Source organism: Balaenoptera acutorostrata, chromosome 11, assembly GCF_949987535.1.
Source record: "Balaenoptera acutorostrata chromosome 11, mBalAcu1.1, whole genome shotgun sequence".
Lineage (NCBI taxonomy): Eukaryota > Metazoa > Chordata > Mammalia > Artiodactyla > Balaenopteridae > Balaenoptera > Balaenoptera acutorostrata.
The window spans coordinates 104,242,837-104,262,504 of NC_080074.1; the positions used below are offsets into that span (position 1 = coordinate 104,242,837).

At 51.9% G+C, this 19,668-nt stretch overlaps 1 protein-coding gene across 7 annotated transcripts in view; it reads left to right on the forward strand.

The window, feature by feature from the left end:
- Nucleotides 1-19,668, forward strand: part of DDX11 (DEAD/H-box helicase 11) — a 35,315-nt gene that overhangs the window by 13,100 nt on the left and 2,547 nt on the right. For 5 of the 7 annotated variants that reach the window (XM_057555904.1, XM_057555906.1, XM_057555907.1 and 2 more), the window contains 16 exons: nt 5,797-5,842; nt 6,621-6,728; nt 6,894-6,981; nt 7,368-7,579; nt 9,088-9,240; nt 10,023-10,069; nt 10,385-10,464; nt 11,329-11,373; nt 11,474-11,541; nt 14,079-14,117; nt 14,287-14,398; nt 14,536-14,667; nt 15,154-15,266; nt 18,179-18,251; nt 18,586-18,689; nt 19,325-19,474. In XM_057555904.1, the coding sequence (XP_057411887.1) occupies nt 5,797-5,842; nt 6,621-6,728; nt 6,894-6,981; nt 7,368-7,579; nt 9,088-9,240; nt 10,023-10,069; nt 10,385-10,464; nt 11,329-11,373; nt 11,474-11,541; nt 14,079-14,117; nt 14,287-14,398; nt 14,536-14,667; nt 15,154-15,266; nt 18,179-18,251; nt 18,586-18,689; nt 19,325-19,474 (1,570 nt within the window). Of the gene's footprint in view, nt 1-5,796; nt 5,843-6,620; nt 6,729-6,893; nt 6,982-7,367; nt 7,580-9,087; nt 9,241-10,022; nt 10,070-10,384; nt 10,465-11,328; nt 11,374-11,473; nt 11,542-14,078; nt 14,118-14,286; nt 14,399-14,535; nt 14,668-15,153; nt 15,267-18,178; nt 18,252-18,585; nt 18,690-19,059; nt 19,475-19,668 lie in introns of those variants that run through there. The other 2 variants (XM_057555908.1, XM_057555903.1) reach the window with 2 other exon arrangements.

Here is a 19,668-nt window from a genome sequence, read left to right on the forward strand (position 1 = left end):
AACCTCCGCTGGCCTGGCCCTAAGTCTCAGGCTCTTAATACCAAACTGAGCCGTGTGAGGCTTGTGATGTAAGCCTTCGAGGTGTCCTCAGCCCGTGTTTTTCTTTTCACCTAAGGCTTCGCTTGGTCTAGGTTCATAGGTTTCTAATTTGTGAGCTGTAACTTCCTGGTGAACTAGAAACGCTGAAGGTAACAACCGGGCCATTTCTAGGCCATGCCGTCCCCATGAGATCCTCCCTGTCATTCGTGCTTTAATTTCACAAATGCCCTTTGAGCCTCTGCTGTCAGCGTGGCGTGTCTTGCCTCAGTGTTGGTGGCAGCTGACTGACGAGGGTGACGGTTGCTGAGGGCTGGGGGGACCACGGCAGGTTCTTGAAATATGGCGACAGTGATGTTTGCCCCATCGATTGACTCCTCCTCTTACAAACAGTTTTTCTGTAGCAGTGATGCTGCTTGACTGCATTTTACCTACAGTAGAGTTTCTTTCAAAATTGGAGTCAGTCCTCTCACACCCTGCTGCTGCTTTGTCAACCAAGTTTATGTAATTTTCTAAATCCTTTGTTGCCATTTCAAGAGTCTTCACAGTATCCTGACCAGGACTAGATTCCATCTCAAGAAACCGCTTTCTTTGTTCGTCCATAAGAAGCAACTGCTCATCCATTAAAGTTTATCATGGGGTTGCAGCAGTTCAGTCCCATCTGCAGGCTCCGCTTCTAATTCTAGTTCTCTTGCTGTTTTCACCACATCTGCAGTGACTTCCTCCACTGAAGTCTTGAACCCCTCAAGGTCATCCATGAGGGCTGGAATCAACTTCTTCCAAACTCGTGTTCATGTTGATATTTTGACCTCTTCCCATGAATCATAAATGTTCTAATGGCATCTAGAATGGTGAATCCTTTCCAGAAGGTTTTCAATTGACTTTGCCCAGATCCATCTGTAGCTAAAGCCTTACAAATGTATATCTGAAATAAGACTTGAAAGTCAAAGTTACTCCTTGAACCGTGGGCTGCAGAATGGGTGTTGTGTCAGCAGGCATGAGAACAACATTCATCCCACTGTCCGTCTCCATCAGAGCTCTTGGGTGACCAGGTGCATCGTCAGTGAGTATTAATATTTTGAAAGGAATCTTTTTTTCCGAAGCAGTAGGTCTCAACAGTGGGCTTAAAATATTCCATAAACTGTGTTATAAGCAGATGTGCTGTTAGCCAGGCTTTGCTGTTTCATTTGCAGAGCACAGGCGGGGTAGATTTAGCATAATTCTTCAGGGCTCTGGGATTTTCGGACGGTAAATGAGCATTGGCTTCAACTTAAAGTCACCAGCTGCATTAACCCCAACAAGAGAGTCAGCCTGTCCTTTGAAGTTTTGAAAGCCAGACATTGACTTCTCCTCTCTGTAAAAGTCCTAGATGGCATCTTCTTCCAATGTAAGGCTGTTTTGTCTACACTGAAAATCTGTTGTTTGGTGTAGCCACTTTAGCTACATCTTCCGGGTAACTTGCTGCAGCTTCTACCTTGGCACTCGCTGCTTCACTCTGCACTTTAATGTTATGCAGGCAGATTCTTTCCTGAAACCTCATGAGTCACCCTCTGCCAGCTTCAGACTTTTCTTCTGCAGCTCCCTCACCTCTCTCAGCCTTCATAGAAGTAAAGAGCGTTAGGGCCTTTCTCTGGATTAGGCTTTGATTACAGCAACGTTGTGGCTGGTTTGATCTTCTATCCAGACCACTCAGACTTTCTCCATATCAGCGATAATGCCGTTTTACTTTCTTATTATTCCTGTGTTCACTGGGGCAGCACTTTTAATGTCCTTCAAGAACTTTTCCTTTGCATTCACAGCTTGGCTAACTCTTTGGCGTAAGAAGCCAAGCTTTTGGCCTGTCGGCTTTCAATATGCCTTCCTCACTAAGCTTAATTCATTTCTAGCTTTTGATTTAAAGTGAGAGACACGTGACCCTTCCTTTCACTTGAACACTTAGAGGCCATTGTAGGGTTATTAATTGGCCCAGTTTCAAGATTGTGTCTCAGGGAATAAGGAGAGCCAAGGAGAGGGAGAGAGATGGGGGAATGGCTGGTCAGTGGAGCAGTCAGAACACACATGACGTTTAACAGTTTAGTTTGTCATCTTGTATGGGCATGGTTCGGGGCACCCAAGACAATTACAGTAGTAACGTCAAGGGTCACTGATCACCGATCACCATAACAAATATAATAATAATGAAAGTTTGAAATATCACGAGAATACCCAAAACGTGACACACAGACACTAACTGAGCAAATGCTGTTGGAAAAATGGCACCGATAGACGTGCTTGATGCAGGGTTGCCACAGACTTTCAATTTGTAAAAAAAAGCAGTATCTATGAAGAGCAGTAAAGCAAAGAGCAATAAGTGAGGTCTGCCTGCAGTCGACGTGTAACGTGCCTAAGTGATGATTCGATATAGGTATATGTTGTGAAATGATTACCACTGTAAGGTTTAACACGTCCATCACCTCCTGTACTTAACATTCTTTTGTGTGGTGAGAACGTTTGGGATCTGCTCTCAGCAGCTTTCAGGTTTACAATACAGTATTATTAACCACAGTCACCATGCGGTGCGTTACACGCCCAGGGTTTATACATCTTATAATGAAGTTTGTACCCTTTGACCACCTTCACCCATTTCTCCACCCTCCCCCCCCACGCCCAGTCCCTAGCAAATCACCAGTCTACTTTGTTTCTATGAATTTGGTTTTTTTAGATTCCATACATGAGATCGCACAGTATTTGTCTTTCTCTCTCTGACACAGTTCACTTAGCATGCCCTCAAGGTTCATCCATATTATTGCAAGTGGCAGGATTTCCTTCTTTTTTTAGTGGCTGAATAATATTCCGTTTTGTGTGTGTGTGTGTGTGTGTGTGTATGTAAAAACACACCATATTTTCTTTACCCATTCATCTGTCAAGGGACACTTAGGTTGCTTCCATGTCTTAGTTTTGTAAATAACATTGCAGTGAATGTGAGGATTCAGATATCTCTTCGAGATAGTGACTTCATTTCCATTGTATAAATACCCAGAAGTGGGATTGCTGGATCATATGGTACTTTTATGTTTTGAGGAGCCTCCATACTGTTTTCCATAGTGACTATACCGATTTACATTACCACCAACAGTGCACTAAGGTTTCCCTTTTCTCTACATCCTCACTAGCATTTATCTCATCTTTCTGATTATAGCCATTCTAACAAGTGTGAGGTTATATCTCATTGTGGTTTTGATTTGCATTTCTCTGATGATTAGTGATGTTGAGCACCTTTTCATGTACCTGTACCTGTTTGCTATTTGTATGTTTCTTTGGAAAAATGCCTATTCAGTTCCCCTGCCCATTTTTAAATTGGATTATTTGTGGGTTTTGGTGGGTTTTTTTGTTTTTTGTGTTTTTTTGCTATTGAGTTGTACGAGTTCCTTTTATATTTTGGATATTAACCCCTTATCAGCTATATGGTTTTCAAATATTTTCTACCATTCCATAGGTCGCCTTTTCATTTTGTTAATGGTTTCTTTTGTTCAGAAACTTTTTAGTTTGAAGTAGTCCTACTTGTTTATTTTTGCTCTGTTGCTTGTACTTTTGGTGTCGTATCCAAAAATCATTGCCAGCACCAATGTCAAGGAGCTTTTCCCCTATGTTTTCTTCTAGGAGTTTTATGGTTTCAGGTTTCTTACATTTAAGTCTTTAATCAATTTTGAGTTAATTTGTGAGTGGTATAAGATAGGTGTCTAGTTTCATTCTTTTTCATATGAATATCCAGTTTTCCCAGCACCATTTGTTGAAGAGACTGTCTTTTCTCCATTGGGTATTCTTGGCCCCCTTTTCAAATTAGTTGACTGTATACACAGGGGTTTATTTCTGGACCCTCAATTCTGTTCTGTTGGTGTATGTGTCTGCTTTTATGCCAGTACTGTACTGTTTTGATTACTATAGTTTTGTAATATAGTTTGATATCAGGAAGTGTTGATACCTCCAGCTTTGATCTTCTTTCTCAAGATTGCTTTGGCTATCTTTCCTGGTTCTGTATGATTTTTAGGGTTGTTTTCTCTATTTCTGTAAAAAATGCCATTGGAATCTTGGTAGGGATTGAGTTGAATCTATAGATGGCTTTGGGTAGTATGGGCATTTTTGTAGCATTAATTCTTCTGATTCATAAACGGGATATCTTTCCATTTGTGTCTTCATCAATTTCTTTTATCAAAATCTTGTAGTTTTCAGCATACAGATTTTTCAACTCCTTGGATAAAGTTATTCTTAAGTATTTTATTGTTTTTAATGCCATTGTAAATGAGATTGTTTTCTTTATTTCTTTTTCAGATAGTTTGTTGTTAGTCTGTAGAAATGCAACTGACTTTTGTTTGTTGATTTTGAATCCTGCAACTTTACTGAATTTGTTTATTAGTTCTAACAGTTTTTTTGGTCAAATCTTTAGGGTTTTTTACATATAAAATCATGTTATCTTCAAACAGACAATTTTACTCTTCCTTTCCAAATTGGATGTGTTTTTATTTCTTTTTCTTGCCTGATTGCTCTGGCTAGGACTTTAGTACTATGTAGAGGATGAGTGATAAGAATGGGCACCCTTGTCCCTGATCTTAGAGGAAAAGCATTCAACCTTTTACCACTGAGTGTGATGTTAGCTGTGGGCTTGTCACATATGGCCTCATTGTGTTAAGGTATGTTCCTTCTCTTCAATTTGTTGAGAATATTTATCATGAGAGGATGTTGGATTTTGTCAGATGCTTTTTCTACATCTGTTGAGATGATCATATGATTTTCTGTCTTTCATTTCGTTAATGTGATATATCACATTTACTGATTTGCTTATGTTGAAACATCCTTGCGTCCCAGGGATAGATCCTACTTGATCATGAAATATGATCTTTTTAACGTGCTGTTGAATTTGGTGTGCTTTGGTTGAGAATTTTTGCATCTATATTCAGCAGGGATACTGGCCTGTAGTTTTCTTTTCCTCTGGTACCCTTATCGACTTTGGTATCAGAGTAATGCTGGCCTCATAGAATGAGTTTGGGAGTATTCCCTCCTCTTTGGTTTTCTGGAAGCGCTTGAGAAGGATTGGCATTATTTCTTTAACTATTTGGTAGAATTCACCGGTGAAACCATCTGATCCTGGGCTTTTCTGCGTTGGTGCTCAGAGGCCTGCCCTGAGGCACTGGTTCCAGGGCCTGAATTAGAACTAACACTTGTGACCCCGCCCACGGCTGAGATGCCAACTGCTCTACGGTCCCCATCTCTCTCTGGGGGGGGGGACAGGAGCAGCCAGTGCCCCGTGGCCTTTCCTGCTCTTCTGCTCCTCCCCAGGGGACGAGGTAAAGAACTTCAGTGGAGTTTGCGAATATTCGAGGAAATAGTACTCGCTAGGGTCCAGGCCAGGGCCGCCAGTCCTGCAGCTTAGTTTCTGTGGCTTCCGACGCCCTGGGTTTGGGAGGCGCCCGCCTCTGAGGACCCACCCACCTGGTTCTGAACACAAGATGTTCTTCACTCCCTCCTACATCCAGCCCCTCATGGGGTCCTGCCCACTTTGTCCCCACGTGGCATGTGTTTTAAATCCTGGCCTTTCACACAGAGCTGCCTGAACAATCCTCTGTTGACCAGGAGGCCGACCCTGTTGATAACTCCTCTCTGAGAGCCCTAGACAATGCTCATTTCTGCCTTTAAAAAAAAAAAAAATTGAATTTCTAGGTGAATAAAAACAAAACACAAAAGTCCGAGAAGATTTTTTCCGTGCTGTGTTTTTTCCTCTCGCAGAGTAGACGCGGATGAGGATGACCTGGAGGAAGAACATGTAACTAAGGTGAGACACCAGGTCCTGGGTCTCCCGTGACCGACCTGGGTCCATGGAGGAGGTGGGAGCCCCCGAGTCTCCAGGTGCTCACTTGACAGGGGGGCTGGGTCCCCGGGAGACGCCCGCGCCCCAGGGCGTCGAGGGGCAGCCTCTTCACTGGGGGTGGCAGGAGGTGGGGGACGAGTGCTCTGCCCCTGGCTCTCAGTGGCTCGTCCCCTGTCCTCTGGTCTGAGTTTGCATTTGCCTGGGGTGCTGGGAGCTGTGTGTGGTTCTCACGCTGCTCAGGCTTCGTGTGTGCGGGACTTTGGGTTTTCTCTTTTGAAATTAGATACTCCCCCCTCCCCCCGCCCCCATTTTCCTCTCTTCCTCCCCTGGCTCTTCTAAATCTTGGAGGGGCGCACAGAGAGAGGTGAGCTCAGCCTCCTCCTGCTTCACCCCCCCGAGCCCTGGGAGGTGCATGGGGACCCGCCCGCCCCGCTCCCCACTACGCCCCGGACTCTCGGAGTCCTCCCTGTGTCAAGAGCCACCACTGAGGGGAAACTCCCTTTCCTGAGATGACCGAGCCTCCCAGAGGGGCAGGAGCAGGGGCCCAGCGTGATGTGACCGAGGGGAGGGGGACGCCCTGGCCTGAGGGCTCACAGAGGTCTGCCCGGGGGCGGTCGCCTTCCTTAGGTGTGTGTCCCGGCCGCCCGCTCCATTCCCTCGGTGTCTCGGGCCCCAGCCCTCCTCGCTGTGCCGGGAACATTTGGGGGTGACGGTCTCCCCTGAACCCCGCTCCCCCGGGCAGATTTACTACTGCAGTCGGACGCACTCGCAGCTGGCGCAGTTCGTGCACGAGGTGCAGAAGAGCCCCTTTGGCAAGGACACTCGGCTCGTCTCTCTGGGCTCTCGGCAGGTGAGCGCAGGCAGGGGCTGGGCGGGCGAGCAGGGCGGGACCGGCCCCTGTGCCTTGCTGGTCCTTGGAAGGAAGGACCCACTCCTGGAAGGCGGGCAGGCCCGGTGGCTTGCTCTGTGTCGCTTAGCCAGCCCCGTGCCCTTTACCCTCTCCTCTGTCTCATAGAATCTTTGTGTCAATGAAGATGTGAGAAAGCTGGGTTCTGTGCAGCTCATCAATGACCGCTGTGTGGAGCTGCAGAGAAGCAAACACGGTAGCCGCCAGCACCCCGAGGCTGTAGGCAGGGCCTCTGGGACCATGTGCAGCCCTGGGAGGAGCCAGAAGCAGTCCCGGGACAGGGGAAACGGTGGGAACGAGGGCAGAGCAGACCTGGCCTCCTTCCTAAAGACCCTCACGTGGGGAAAAAGGTCTTTTTGCTTTTTAGTCCGGATCTAGTCCAGTACCCTGGCTATGAGGTGATACCATAGGCCTCTTCTAGAGAAGACAAGGTAAAATGCCAGGATGTTTCGCAGAGTCCGTAAGCAGCAGTTCTGGAAGGGTTTAGAGGCCCCGCCCCGTGGTACAGACCCCTTTCTGGCCCTGGGGTCAGAACCTCAGCTGAGGTTCTTTCTGCCTTTGCCCTGTGCCTGCCCCTGTCAGAGAAGAAGAGCGTCGTCGAGGAGGAGAAGCCCGGGCGGCGGAGGAGGCTGGAGGCGCGGGCCACCTGCCCCTTCTACAGCCATAAGCAGCTGCAGCTCCTCCGGGACGAGGTCCTGGTGGAGATGAAGGACATCGAGCAGCTGGTGGCCCTGGGGAAGGAGGCTCGGGCCTGTCCCTATTACGGGAGCCGGTTCGCCATTCCAGCAGCCCAGGTGAAGACCCCGGAGGTTGGGCGGTAGCTCTTGGCTCTGAGCAGGGCCCAGGAGGGAGTTCTCACTCCTCTTTCGGTTCAGGACGGTGTCACCGGCCGTGGTTGTCTGCCCAACACACCGCCCACTGAGGACACGTCACCCACTCTCTCCTGGTACATAGGGTTGGAGGAGGCCCCAGGTCCCTAGGTGGCTCTGGGCTGCAGGGACAGTTGGCGTCCTGGGGGACGGCACAATAGCGCCAGGGCAGAAACTAGAGTGCCGTGGGGAGCTGCGGGACGTAAAGGTCTTTCCAGGTGCCCTTTGGGTGCGTGGTCGTCCCACCCTGCGCCCCTGCCTGCAGCACAGGTGGAGACCCTTCCCTAGACTTGCTGTATGGAGTCAAAGATGGTATCGTTGTTATTCGGTGGTGTGATTGAACTGTTTTCTTTCTACTCCCTTAATTTGAATGACTTTTGGAAGTAATGTATCATTTATGGAGAATTTCGTGTAATCAAGAGAAGACTTCCATAGATTTTTAAAGGTGTAGGGAACTGTGTTAGTAATAACATCATTACCTGGCAGTTAGACGCTTGTCAGTGTGCTGCCCGGAACTGAGTGTGGAGGGTCACCGAGAAACTGGGGAGCCCTCCCAGCCTCACGGTGGTCTCAGCCCTCCTGGGGTCTGGACACACTTGGGTGCCAATATAGTGAAATATCCTGAAACTCTTATGATCTTGACTTTTTAAGACACTTTTCACATCGTTTTTGTGTATAGTAGCCCACTGAAATAGCTAAGGCAGGTATTATTCATATTCTACACATGAGGACCCCCGGGGCCCAGAAGGGTTAAGTGATTGATCTGTTTTCTCACAGCAAATGAGTAATGGAGCCAGTGTTAAAACCTGGGCCTTAAGTTTCCAGTTTTTTGGATTTTCACTTTATCGGTATCCTTTTAACTGGAAAATCGTCATAACAACACGGCACGTAAGAAATTGACAGAGTGCTTTTATTTTTGTTACCCCGCCTCCCCCCGCTTAACCCTCATTTAAGATAGACTTTATCAAGCCCGTTTTGCAGACGAGGAAACTGAGGCTCAGAAAGGTTGACTGTCCCAGAGTCACACAGCTGGGAAGTGGCGGCTCCAGGGCCAGAACCCAGGGCTGCTTTCTGGGCCCCAGTGCTGTCACAGCGTGTTGAGGGACCTTGGTGCTTTAGGGGCTGCCTTGGGGGCGCAGAAGGGGCTCCACAGCAGGGGCTCCAGGCCCCTCCGCCCTTCCGCCCTTGGTCCACTCGGAAGTGCAGTCGGCTCCAGTTTTATCTGTTCCGTAGCTGACGTTCCACATAAGATTTCCCGGGGAAGGTTCTAGAGCTCAAAGCACAGTGCGCTGCTCTAGATTTCTCTCCGGAGTGTCCCCCTGCGCGTGTTCCGGGTAGGAAGTGAAACCGTGCACGCCGGGCCTGTGGGGTGGCTGGGCCCGCCCACCGCGGGAGGGGTCCTGCTCCCACCTCAGGCCGCCTCTCCCCTCCAGCTGGTGGTGCTGCCCTACCAGATGCTGCTGCACGCGGCCGCCCGGCAGGCGGCGGGGATCCGGCTGCAGGGCCAGGTGGTGGTCATCGACGAGGCCCACAACCTGATCGACACCATCACCGGCATCCACAGCGTGGAGGTCAGCGGTTCCCAGGTGGGTCGGCCTCTGCCTTCCCGGGCCAGGGCCTGCCGCGGGGGCAGCGGGCGCGCTGAGCCGAGGCCAGGGCTCCCCAGCATGACTTAGGACGGGACCCAGCTCAGGCAGCGGGCACTTTGCTTGCTTCTCCCCAGCCTGTGTCGACCCGAGTCCTCCAGGCCAGGCTGCTGCTAACTAGGTCTCTGTGATCCGGATGGCGGGATGAGAAGCAGGGGTCCTTGTGCAGCTGGATGTTACTGTTGATACTGCTTTGAGGGACGCTCAAGGTTTCTGAAAGCCGCTCTTTGTGGCCCATTATGTGCCCTGCACCACGTGGGGTGCCTCTCATCTTCACGCTGACTCTGCGTCGGGCTGGTGCCTGTTTTACGTAGAGACTCGGAGGCTGAGAGAGGGTTAAGCGCTGCCCCTGAGGTCAGCCTGGGATTTGACCACCGGTTTCTGACCCTCAAGCCCATGTGACACCCACCCCCTGGACTGCTTAGTGCCGGTTGGCCTGGACCGAGCTGCGACGGTTGCCTTGAACCGGCTCCCTCAGCAGACAGCACGTCTTTCCCATCCCAGGAAGCACTGGCAGGGACGTTCGTTACCTGCGAGTCATCGTCTTCCCCTTTCCCTGACCCTCAGTGGATGCCACTGCACCAGCCCCCCTTCACCTCGACTGCCCCCCGAGTGTCCTGGGCTGGCGTATTCCAGGCATCGTCGAGGGCATCACTGGCACGGCCCCAGGCTGCTGGTCTAGGGCCTGCTCTGTCATCACATCGCTCTCTGTTCTCCCCCAGCTCTGCCAGGCCCACTCCCAGCTGCTCCAGTACACGGAACGATACGGGTGAGATGTTGCCTCCCGAGGGGGTGGGAAGGCCCCGCTCAGCCTCGGCGCCCCAAAGCCAGCCTGCGAGAGGAGGCACCGGGGTGGCATCTGGCCGGGCCCAGCATGATGGGGGCCAGCGTGCCTTCACCTCCTGTTCGTTAGGCGTGCACCCCAGGAGGCCGTTCGGGCCCTGGGCCACAGTGAGCCGCCCTTCTGGGAGAGCGTGTGCAGCTCGTGACCCAGCTGGGAAGACAGCAGACAGGAGGGCCTCAGCTCAGGCACCTGGAGGGGAAGTCGGGGTCCTCCCGCTGATGTCCACTGGCTTCTCCCCAGGAAGCGCTTGAAGGCCAAGAACCTGATGTACATCAAGCAGATCCTGTATCTGCTGGAGAAGTTCGTGACCGTGCTGGGCGGTAAGGAGCATCCCCGCCCGCGGCCAGCTGCCGAGCCTGCTGGGCTCCGTTCCCCGGGTGCCAGTCAGGACCCCTGGGGTTTCTGTCTCTCAGGAATCGCCTTGGCCATTGATTTAGGAAATTCTTATTTGTCCGGCCTTAGATCTTTGTTGAGAGCCCTGGTTGATTTGCCCGTGTTCTGAGTCCTTTTTATTTTGCCAGGCCCGACTCCACAGGTGGCAGTAATAATAATATATTGTGATATAAATGTGTGTATGACACTACGTCACAGTGAAGGGACTCAGGACTCGGGTGCTCCTGTGAGGAAAGCAGCGCAGGCACGGTAACCCTCAGGCCAGTAAACTGAAGCCCGGAGCAGAGGCGACTGGCCTCTGGTTCGTGAGCCCGGCGAGAGGGACTGGAGTCTTCTGGCTCCGGGGCCCACACTTCTTTGCGTTATTCGGAGCCTCACGACTTCCCTCTGGCAGTTCCTATGAAAGCTTGTATAGAAGCTGAAGGGCAGAAAGGCAGCGGGGCTTTTCTGGGGGGGTCTGTCTTACGTTGATGCTCTTCACTTGGTCTCTGCCATGCAGCCTGGGCGTCTCCTGCTGGCGCCTGTGTGGAGCGGGGTGTCCCTGTCCCCGCCTCCTCGGAGGATGTGGGAAAGGATGACATCGCCAGGCTCGGGCTGCGTGTGCAACACGTGGGTCAGACCTTGAGGCCCCCCGGGCCCTCCTGCCCCCTCTGTGGGTCCTTTGGGTGCTGTAAATGGCAGAAGACCTCTTCAGATAGGAACGTTCTTACTCGATAACCACAGAACAAAGGGAGAAGATGGGGGCCAGAGGCCCACCGTCCTGACCTGACCTGTTTGATTCTCTTTTTTAGGGAACATTAAGCAAAACCCCAATACCCAGAGCCTCTCTCAGGCAGGTAAGAGCAGGTCGGAGCCGTTTCTGAGCTGCCCTCTGGGGCCTGGAGGCCGTGGTCCTCAGACCAAGGACTTCAGGGCCCTTCGCTTGTTTGCTCTTAGGGACGGAGCTGAAGACCATCAGCGACTTCCTCTTTCAGAGCCAGATCGACAACATCAACCTGTTCAAGGTAGGTTTTCACCTTTGTGTGTTGGCACATCCAGGTTCCTTTTCTGCCCCCCCCGTGGGCGGAACAGTGTTAAGACGGTGGAAGGAATAGAAAGTAAATTCCTTCTGTCCTTGAGCAGCCTAGAGGTCTGAGGGTCTATAGAATTACTGTACCTAACCCTTACACACAGCTCGTGTCGGAGGAGGGCAGAGTCTTCAGCCTGGGGTGGAGGGTCACAGAGAGCCGTGCCTTCCTCTCTGTGTGATAAGCAGACGCTCGCAGGTGCCTCCGCTCCATCTGTCTTCGGGCACAGTCTTCCCGGGCTCTGGGCAGAGCACGAATGACTTTGCGATCCAGCTGTCGGGCTGAGGTGCCTGAGAGCGCGGCTAGGGTGCTCGGCCTGGGTTGGGCCCAGCCTCAACCTTTGCTCCCTCCAGATGGGGCACAGGCTCTGTCGCTTGACAGACCACCTTAGTGAGTCTGGTTTGCTAACGACACAGAGCACCGTGTCCAAGGCAGCGCGTGGGTCCCGTGACTCCAAGGGAGGGGCACCACGTCATTCAGGCTCCCCAGCTCAGGAGGACAGCATGCCCGCGCACGCGAGGGGGCTAGGGGTGCTCGGCGGGGCCCGGGGCGACCCGGCTGCGTGGGCTCGAGGCCCCGCTCCCTCTTCCCCTTCACACCAGCTGCCCCCTGGCCTGGTTGCTGCCATCGCCCGCCAGGAGGGTGGCAGGCCGAATGGCCTTGGGTTCCTTTCCCCCTCGCCTTGCATCCACACGCTGCCAGGCCCTGACCCCGTGCTCTCATCCCACAGCTGCTGCCCCAGAGCAGGCGGTTTCCCTCCTCGCTCCTTTCTGGTCTCTGATCCTGTTCTCTGCCTCCTGTCTCTTTTACAGACTATAGTCCAGTGACTCTTTTTCTTTTTTCTCTTTGGCCACACCACGCAACTTGCAGGGTCTTTAGTTCCCTGACCAGGAATCAAACCCGCACCCTCGACAGTGAAAGCGCGGAGTCCTAACCACTGGACCACCATGGAGTTCCCCAGTGAATCTTTTTTTTTTTTTAACATCTTTATTGGAGTATAATTGCTTTACAATGGTGTGTTAGTTTCTGCTGTATAACAGTGAATCAGCTATACATAACACATATCCCCATATCCCCTCCCTCTTGCGTCTCCCTCCCACCCTCCCTATCCCACCCCTCTAGGTGGTCACAAAGCACTGAGCTGATCTCCCTGTGCTATGTGGCTGCTTCCCACTAACTAGCTATTTTACACTTGGTAGTGTATATAAGTCCATGTCACTCTGTCACTTCGTCCCAGCTTACCCTTCCCCCACTATGTCCTCAAGTGTGTTCTCTACCTCTGCGTGTATCTCTATTCCTGCCCTGCCCCTAGGTTCATCAGTACCGTTATTTATTTATTTATTTAAATTTATTTATTTACTTATTTTTTGGCTGCATTGGGTCTTTGTTGCTGCGCGCGGGCTTTCTCTAGTTGCGGTGAGCGGGGGCTACTCTTTGTTGTGGTGCATGGGCTCCTTGTTGCGGTGGCTTCTCTTCTTGCAGAGCACGGGCTCTAGGCACGCGGGCTTCGGTAGTTGTGGCTCGTGGGCTCTAGGGCACAGGCTCAGTAGTTGTGGTGCACGGGCTTAGTTGCTCCACGGCATGTGGGATCTTCCTGGACCAGGGCTTGAACCCATGTCCCCTGCATTGGCAGGTGGATTCTTAACCACTGCGCCACCAGGGACGTCCCAGTAGTGTTTTCTTAAATTCCATATATATGTGTTAGCATGCAGTATTTATTTTACTCTTTGTGACTTACTTCACTCTGTATGACAGACTCTAGGTCAATCCATCTCACTACACATAACGCAATTTCGTTTCTTTTTATGGCTGAGTAATATTCCATTGTATATATGTGCCACATCTTCTTTATCCATTCATCTGTCGATGGACACTTAGGTTGCTTTCATGTCCTGGCTATAGTAGATAGTGCTGCAAGGAACACTGTGGTACATGACTCTTTTTGAATTACGGTTTTCTCATCCTCAGTGAATCTTAATGGAAGACGGCCCCTTTTCAGAGATCTCTAGGGGCTCCACACCCCTCATCTTGCACGTTGTGCTCACAACCAAGCTCCTCCACGTGCCCCTGACCTAGCCCAGCTCTCCCTTTTGCGTTGTGCTTTTGCTCAGAGGATTTTGAAAAAACTACCGCTTAATCCTCAAGGTCCAGCTTTGCTGTCATGTTGCAGGAGAGCAGAGGGGATGTGGCCATCACCATCACCCTTTAGAGAGGGGAGGCTGTGCCGTGCTGCCGAGTCCCTCCTGTGGCAGGGCACCGTGTGCGCACGCGCATGTGTGTGTGTGTGCGTGCGCGTGCGCCCACAGCGGGGGGGACAGTGGCAGAGGTGAGGCCTCAGGCAGGAGGCTGATGCGACCACAAGAGGCGCTTCGGGCACCTGGGGGGTGGCGTGGGCCTGCTCCTGTCGTTTGGAAGGTGGCTTTCTCCAGCTGGATTTGTTTTCCCGGCGCCTCTGGCTGGGTTTGCTTTCGCAGGTGCAGCGCTACTGTGAAAAGAGCATGGTCAGCAGAAAGGTACATGTCCCTTTGCGCGGGCCCCCGTCGCTGTCCTCCGTGCCTCTCTTTTCCTGCCCTGCCAAACCTCCGAACCCCGTCTCCGTGCTCACCGTGCGGCAGCTCGCCGGGGCCGGGGAGGGGCCCATCTGTCTCCCTCCCACAACCACTACTCTCATCCCTGTGCCAGCTCCTCGGCTTCACAGAGAGGTACGGGGCAGTCCTGGCGCCCTCCAGGGAGCAGCCCAAGCTGTCCGGGTTCCAGCACTTCTTGCAGAGCCTGCAGCCGGGGGTGACTGCGGGTGAGTCGGAGGGGGAGCCTGGGCAAGAGTTGGCCTTCCTCACGCGTGGTCTTCCCGGAGGATGGCTCTAGCCCAGGTGCAGGGCGCCCCCTGCTGTCCGGGCTCCCAGACCCTCTTCCTTCCTCTGCTCTGTGCAGCTCCTGCAGCCCCTGCGGAGGAGGGGGAGGACAGGGCGCCGCGGCCCACTTCCCCACTGATGCACATCGAAGGCTTCCTCGCGGCTCTCACCACTGCCAACCAGGATGGCAGGGTCATCCTGAGCCGTCAAGGTAACCCCGGAGGAGCCAGCCTGGAGCCCGGCTGCTTTACTTCCATCTGGGACCCACCAGCTTAGGACGCAGAAATGGGTGAAAACTGGCCACCTGTGACCCACGCCAGTGGTCGAGGGGCTGAGGAGGGATGCAGAGGTGCCGGGCTGCTGGCTGGTCTCGGGCGAGGTTGCCAGGGACTCCGCGTAGCCCGGCGTGAAGGTCAGGTGGGCTTTGTTGGAGTCGGCTCCATCGCCTATGAGCTGCGTGACTTGGACCAGTTTCTCCCTAAACCTCAGACCCTCATGTGAAGAGGGAGACAATCCTGCCATCTACCTCGGGGTTGTCCTGGAGATGAGATGGGTCTAATTTAAAGAGCAAGTTGTATCTCTTATGGCTTCTACATGGACCCGACTGGACATCCCCTTTGTCTCAGGCAGATGGAGGTCTCTGTTGGGCCTGCACCTGCCCTTCTCCGTGTAGCTGTCTTTCTCTGTCTTTCTTCAGGCAGCCTCAGTCAGAGCAGCCTCAAATTCCTGCTCCTGAATCCAGCCGTGCACTTTGCCCAGGTGGTAAAGGAATGCCGGGCGGTGGTCCTTGCAGGGGGCACCATGCAACCGGTAAGGACACGGCCCAGCCTCTCGCGCCCGGCTGCTGGGATGGGGAGGATGTAGCATCAGGCCTCTTCCCATCCTGTGGGTCCCCCAACCAGAAAGGGGTTAGCTTGAGCCGGCCAAGCAGTGTCCACCAGGTGGCATTGCTGGACTGTCTCGTGGCTGGGTCTGGGGTGGGGTGGGCACTGCCCTGCCCTGGTGTTTTCTGTAGCCACTTCTCCAGAGAAAGCCTTTCTGGAGTTTCAGACCCAGAATGGAGTGCCTTTCCATTCCTGTACCCACCATAGATACAACCTTCTCTTTCTTTTATAAATTTAAGTTTTAGTATACATATTTAGGAAACTGTTATATTTTCATTGTAGGGAGCAGAGACAAGCAAAAACAGGAAATAGATCATAATTCCACCAGCAAAAAATTCGTTTTGGTGTATATCGTTACAATAGTCTTTGTATTCATAATTTTTACAAATACACATACATATTATTTTTAAAATAATTGTATCTCCACATGCTGCTGTTATAATTTGCTTTTTTCATTCAGCAACAAAGCATCTTCAGCATTTTTCCTTCTCAGCAAATATGCATTTATTCTGCCCAGCTCTGGCTGCACTTTATTCCGTTACGTGAATCTATTACATACGACCACTCTTTTTTTGTCAGGTATCTAGGCGATTTGCAGTTCTTCTGTTTTAAATGGTAGAGTGGAAGATACAATTGCATCTCTGCACGGCGCTCACTTCCTTAGGATGTGTCTTAGAACCAAGACTTACTGGCTGAGAGGCAAAGGCTCTTCAACCTCCTCAAGCCGTCAGCTCCCAACCTCAGCTTCCTGTTAGAGTCACCCCTGTAGCTGTATTATTTTTCCATTTTTCTTTCTTGTGTATAGAAGTAGATTTTTATTCACTGGTGTATTAGAATCATTTATAGTTGCTGTTTTTTGTTGCTGTTGTTTTTAAATTATTTTTGGCTGCGTTGGGTCTTCGTTGCTGCGCGCGGGCTTTTTCTAGTTGCGGCGAGCGGGGGCTACTCTTCATTGCGGTGCGCAAGCTTCTCATTGCGGTGGCTTCTCTTGTTGCGGAGCACGGCTCTAGGCACGTGGGCTTCAGTAGTTGTGGCTCGTGGGCTCAGTAGTTGTGGCTCGCGGGCTCTAGAGCACTGGCTCAGTAGTCGTGGCGCACGGGCTTAGTTGCTCCGCGGCATGTGGGATCTTCCTGGACCAGGGCTCGAACCCGTGTCCCCTGTATTGGCAGGTGGATTCTTAACCACTGCGCCACCAGGGAAGTCCATAGCCGCTGTTTTTGATGCTCAGATTTTCTCAGACTTGGCCTGTGGGAACCCCTCGTGCTGCTCTGGTCCCTTTGACATGGCCCCCTTAGTCTTGGGATGCTTTCAGCACAAAAAATGTCCCGGGCTCACCTTAACACTTTCCTTGCCCCAGACCTGGAATCATTCATTTCTCCAGGGTGCCCTGGTTTCTTCAAATGGGGATTGGTACTTAGAAACCAACATCTGGGAGCTAGGGTGTTCATAGTGCTCCTGGGTCATCACCATTTATAGGCCGTTTCAGGGGACAGACCTAGGGAATAGTTTTCAGAAATAATGAGTCCACAGTGACATTTCTGTATCAAAATCAGTCAGTCATTTTACTTGACCTTATCTGTTAAGCTGCAGTTTGATTTCTTATTACATTCACATAATTACTTATTTGCTCTATCCTGAATATACTTAAAATAGTTTCAAAATTATACCAGTATTCTAACAAGAAACTACTGATTGAATTCATTTACGTGCATTTATTTTTTGCCTTTAAAGTATCCCACTAAGGATATGTGGTCATTAGTGATATAAAGTCACTTGAAGTCAAGCTTTTTTTCTCTGTGTGGCTATGTTCTGAGTTTGATAGGCAGCTAGGCTTTCTTTCAGTTTTTGTTTTCAATTTTACAGTTTGCCTTTTTACTTTATGTTCTTAAAAATGTCCACATCTGTATGGTTCAAAAGTCAAAACTATATAGCAAGACGTATTCAGAGAGTCTCACCTCTGTCCCTCTTCAAACCGTTCCCCATTCCCACAGGTAATCATTTTTATTAGCTACTGGTCTATTCCTCCAGTGTTTCATTATAATTTTTTTTTTTTTGCAAAGATGAGCAAATATTTTTTTCCCTGTCCTTTCTTACATCAGAGGGAGCTCAGTCAGCTTTGACTTCCCAGCACGCTCTGGCGGTCGCACCTTACTGGTGCGCAGGGTGGTCTGCGCCCCTCCTGTTAGCTGCACGGCTGTCTGCTGGGGAGATAGCGTAGCCCCTTCAGCCAGTCTCTCTTGAAATGCAGAATATTACAGATAACCTCACGGGGACTATCCTTGCGCATATATTTGGTTTGTGGAGCTGTACTTCAGGGGAGATGCCTAGATAGGGGGTTGTGGGTTAAAAAGTAAAAATATGTCTACTTTGTTAAATATTGTCAAATTCCCCTTCCACAGGAGTTGTACTATTCTGTGTCCCACAAGCAACATATAAGAATGCCTGTTTCTCCAGGGAGTAGTCAGACTTTAGGATTTTTGCCAGTTTGATAGGTGAAAACCTAGAGCTCTTTAAAAATACAAATGCATATGTCTTCCCACTAGAGAGTCTTATTCAATAGTTTGGGCTGGGCCCTGACCATATATATATATGTTTAACTCCGAGTGGTGATTTTGTTGCATAGCCAGAGTTTAGAACCACTGTTTCAAATTGCTGAATTTCTCTTGCTGTTCCCACAAGTGGTTTAAATGAGGCTGCCAACACTGGGTATCATTTTTTTTTTCTTTTAACGAATCTGTTACCAGCCTTTCCTTTTGCCTCTTTTTTCTGTTCTTATGGACTTGTCGCCTCCTGGCCCAGACCTCTGGGAGATGACAGAGCTGGCTTTGTGGTCTGCAGGTGTCCGACTTGCGCGAGCAGCTGCTGGCGTGTGCCGGGGTGCAAGCTGAGCGCGTGGTGGAGTTCTCCTGTGGTGAGGACCCGTGCCCAGGGGTTCGGGGCGGGGCCTCTGGTCACAGTTCAGCCGTGTGCTGTTACCAGGCCCGGGGGCTGAGGCCACGAGAGGGCCGCTTCACCCCATCAGCTTCCTCGCGAGCTCCCCGTCCCCGGGCTCTCCTGCTCTCTGTGCCCTCTGTGTGCACAGAGAGGCCTGGGCATCGCCGAGTCGGTTCTGTGTGGAAACGGGGTGGAGGGCGGGGGCTGTGAATTGCTCTTCCTAGTCTGGAAGACAGGGTGGGGGGATGCCCTTCCTGGACTCTGCCTTGCGGGACAGTCGACTCCAGTTCAGCCTCACTGGGTCTCGCCAGGTCACGTGATCCCTGCAGACAACATCCTGCCCCTTGTCATCTGCAGCGGGCCCTCCAACCAGCAGCTGGAGTTCACATACCAGAAGAGAGAGCTGCCTCAGATGGTCCGTACCAGGCAGCCTGCCTTCCCACGGCCTTTGCGGGGGCAGGAGGCAGACTTAGGGCTGGGGGCACCCTGCCCAGGGCCGAGCATTCAGGCGCTGGGCTCTCCCGTCACAGCTGGCACAGGGTGGGCAGGATCTAGAAGTTCACCCGGAAGGTCTGAGCCATCTCCACCCTCACGCCTGCGGCTGCTGAGGACGTTCTCTTTAAACGAAGCTCGCGAGCAGGCTGCCCACTGCCTTTGGTCCTCTTGCCGTCTGGCTTTGTGCGCTCCGCCTGGGCAGGAATGCGGGCGTCGGGGGCACACCTCTAGTGGCGTGCCTGGGGTTTTCCGTGCCTGACTTGTCGCAGACGGGGCTTAATCCCCACCAGGATGTTGGGAGTTGGAGAAGAGCGGACTGAGCGGCATCCCGCAGCGGCTTTAGCTCTGGTGTGCCAGCGCGGCGGCGTGTCACAGACGCTACCAGGCACCGGAAGCATCGGCGGGTGTGTGGTGGGGAGGGTGGCACATTCCGCCCCGGGGAGCCACCTGGCCGTGCTCCCCGCAGTCACCCGTGGGTCGCTGTACTTGGCTTTGAGCCTTTTTGGGGGGCTTCAGGAATGGCTCCGTGGTGGGTTCCTTGTCTTCCCTCCCTAGATGGATGAGACGGGTCGCATCCTCTGTAACCTGTGCAGCGTGGTGCCGGGAGGGGTGGTCTGTTTCTTCCCCTCCTATGAGTACCAACGCCAGGTCCATGCCCACTGGGACAAGAGTGGCCTGCTGGCCCGCCTGGCTGTCAGGAAAAAGGTGAGTGACTGCTCAGCTGGACTGCCCACTTGAGAGGACGGTGGCACCCAGAGCTCCTCCTGGGATTTCTTGTGTGCGGGGGCTTCCGCTAGTTCCTTACCCCCACTTCCAATCCCTGATAACCATCCAGGGGATCTCCCCAAGGGCCCTGGCCCCGTGGCTTCTCCAGTCCCCAGTCTGGAAAACATAAGGCC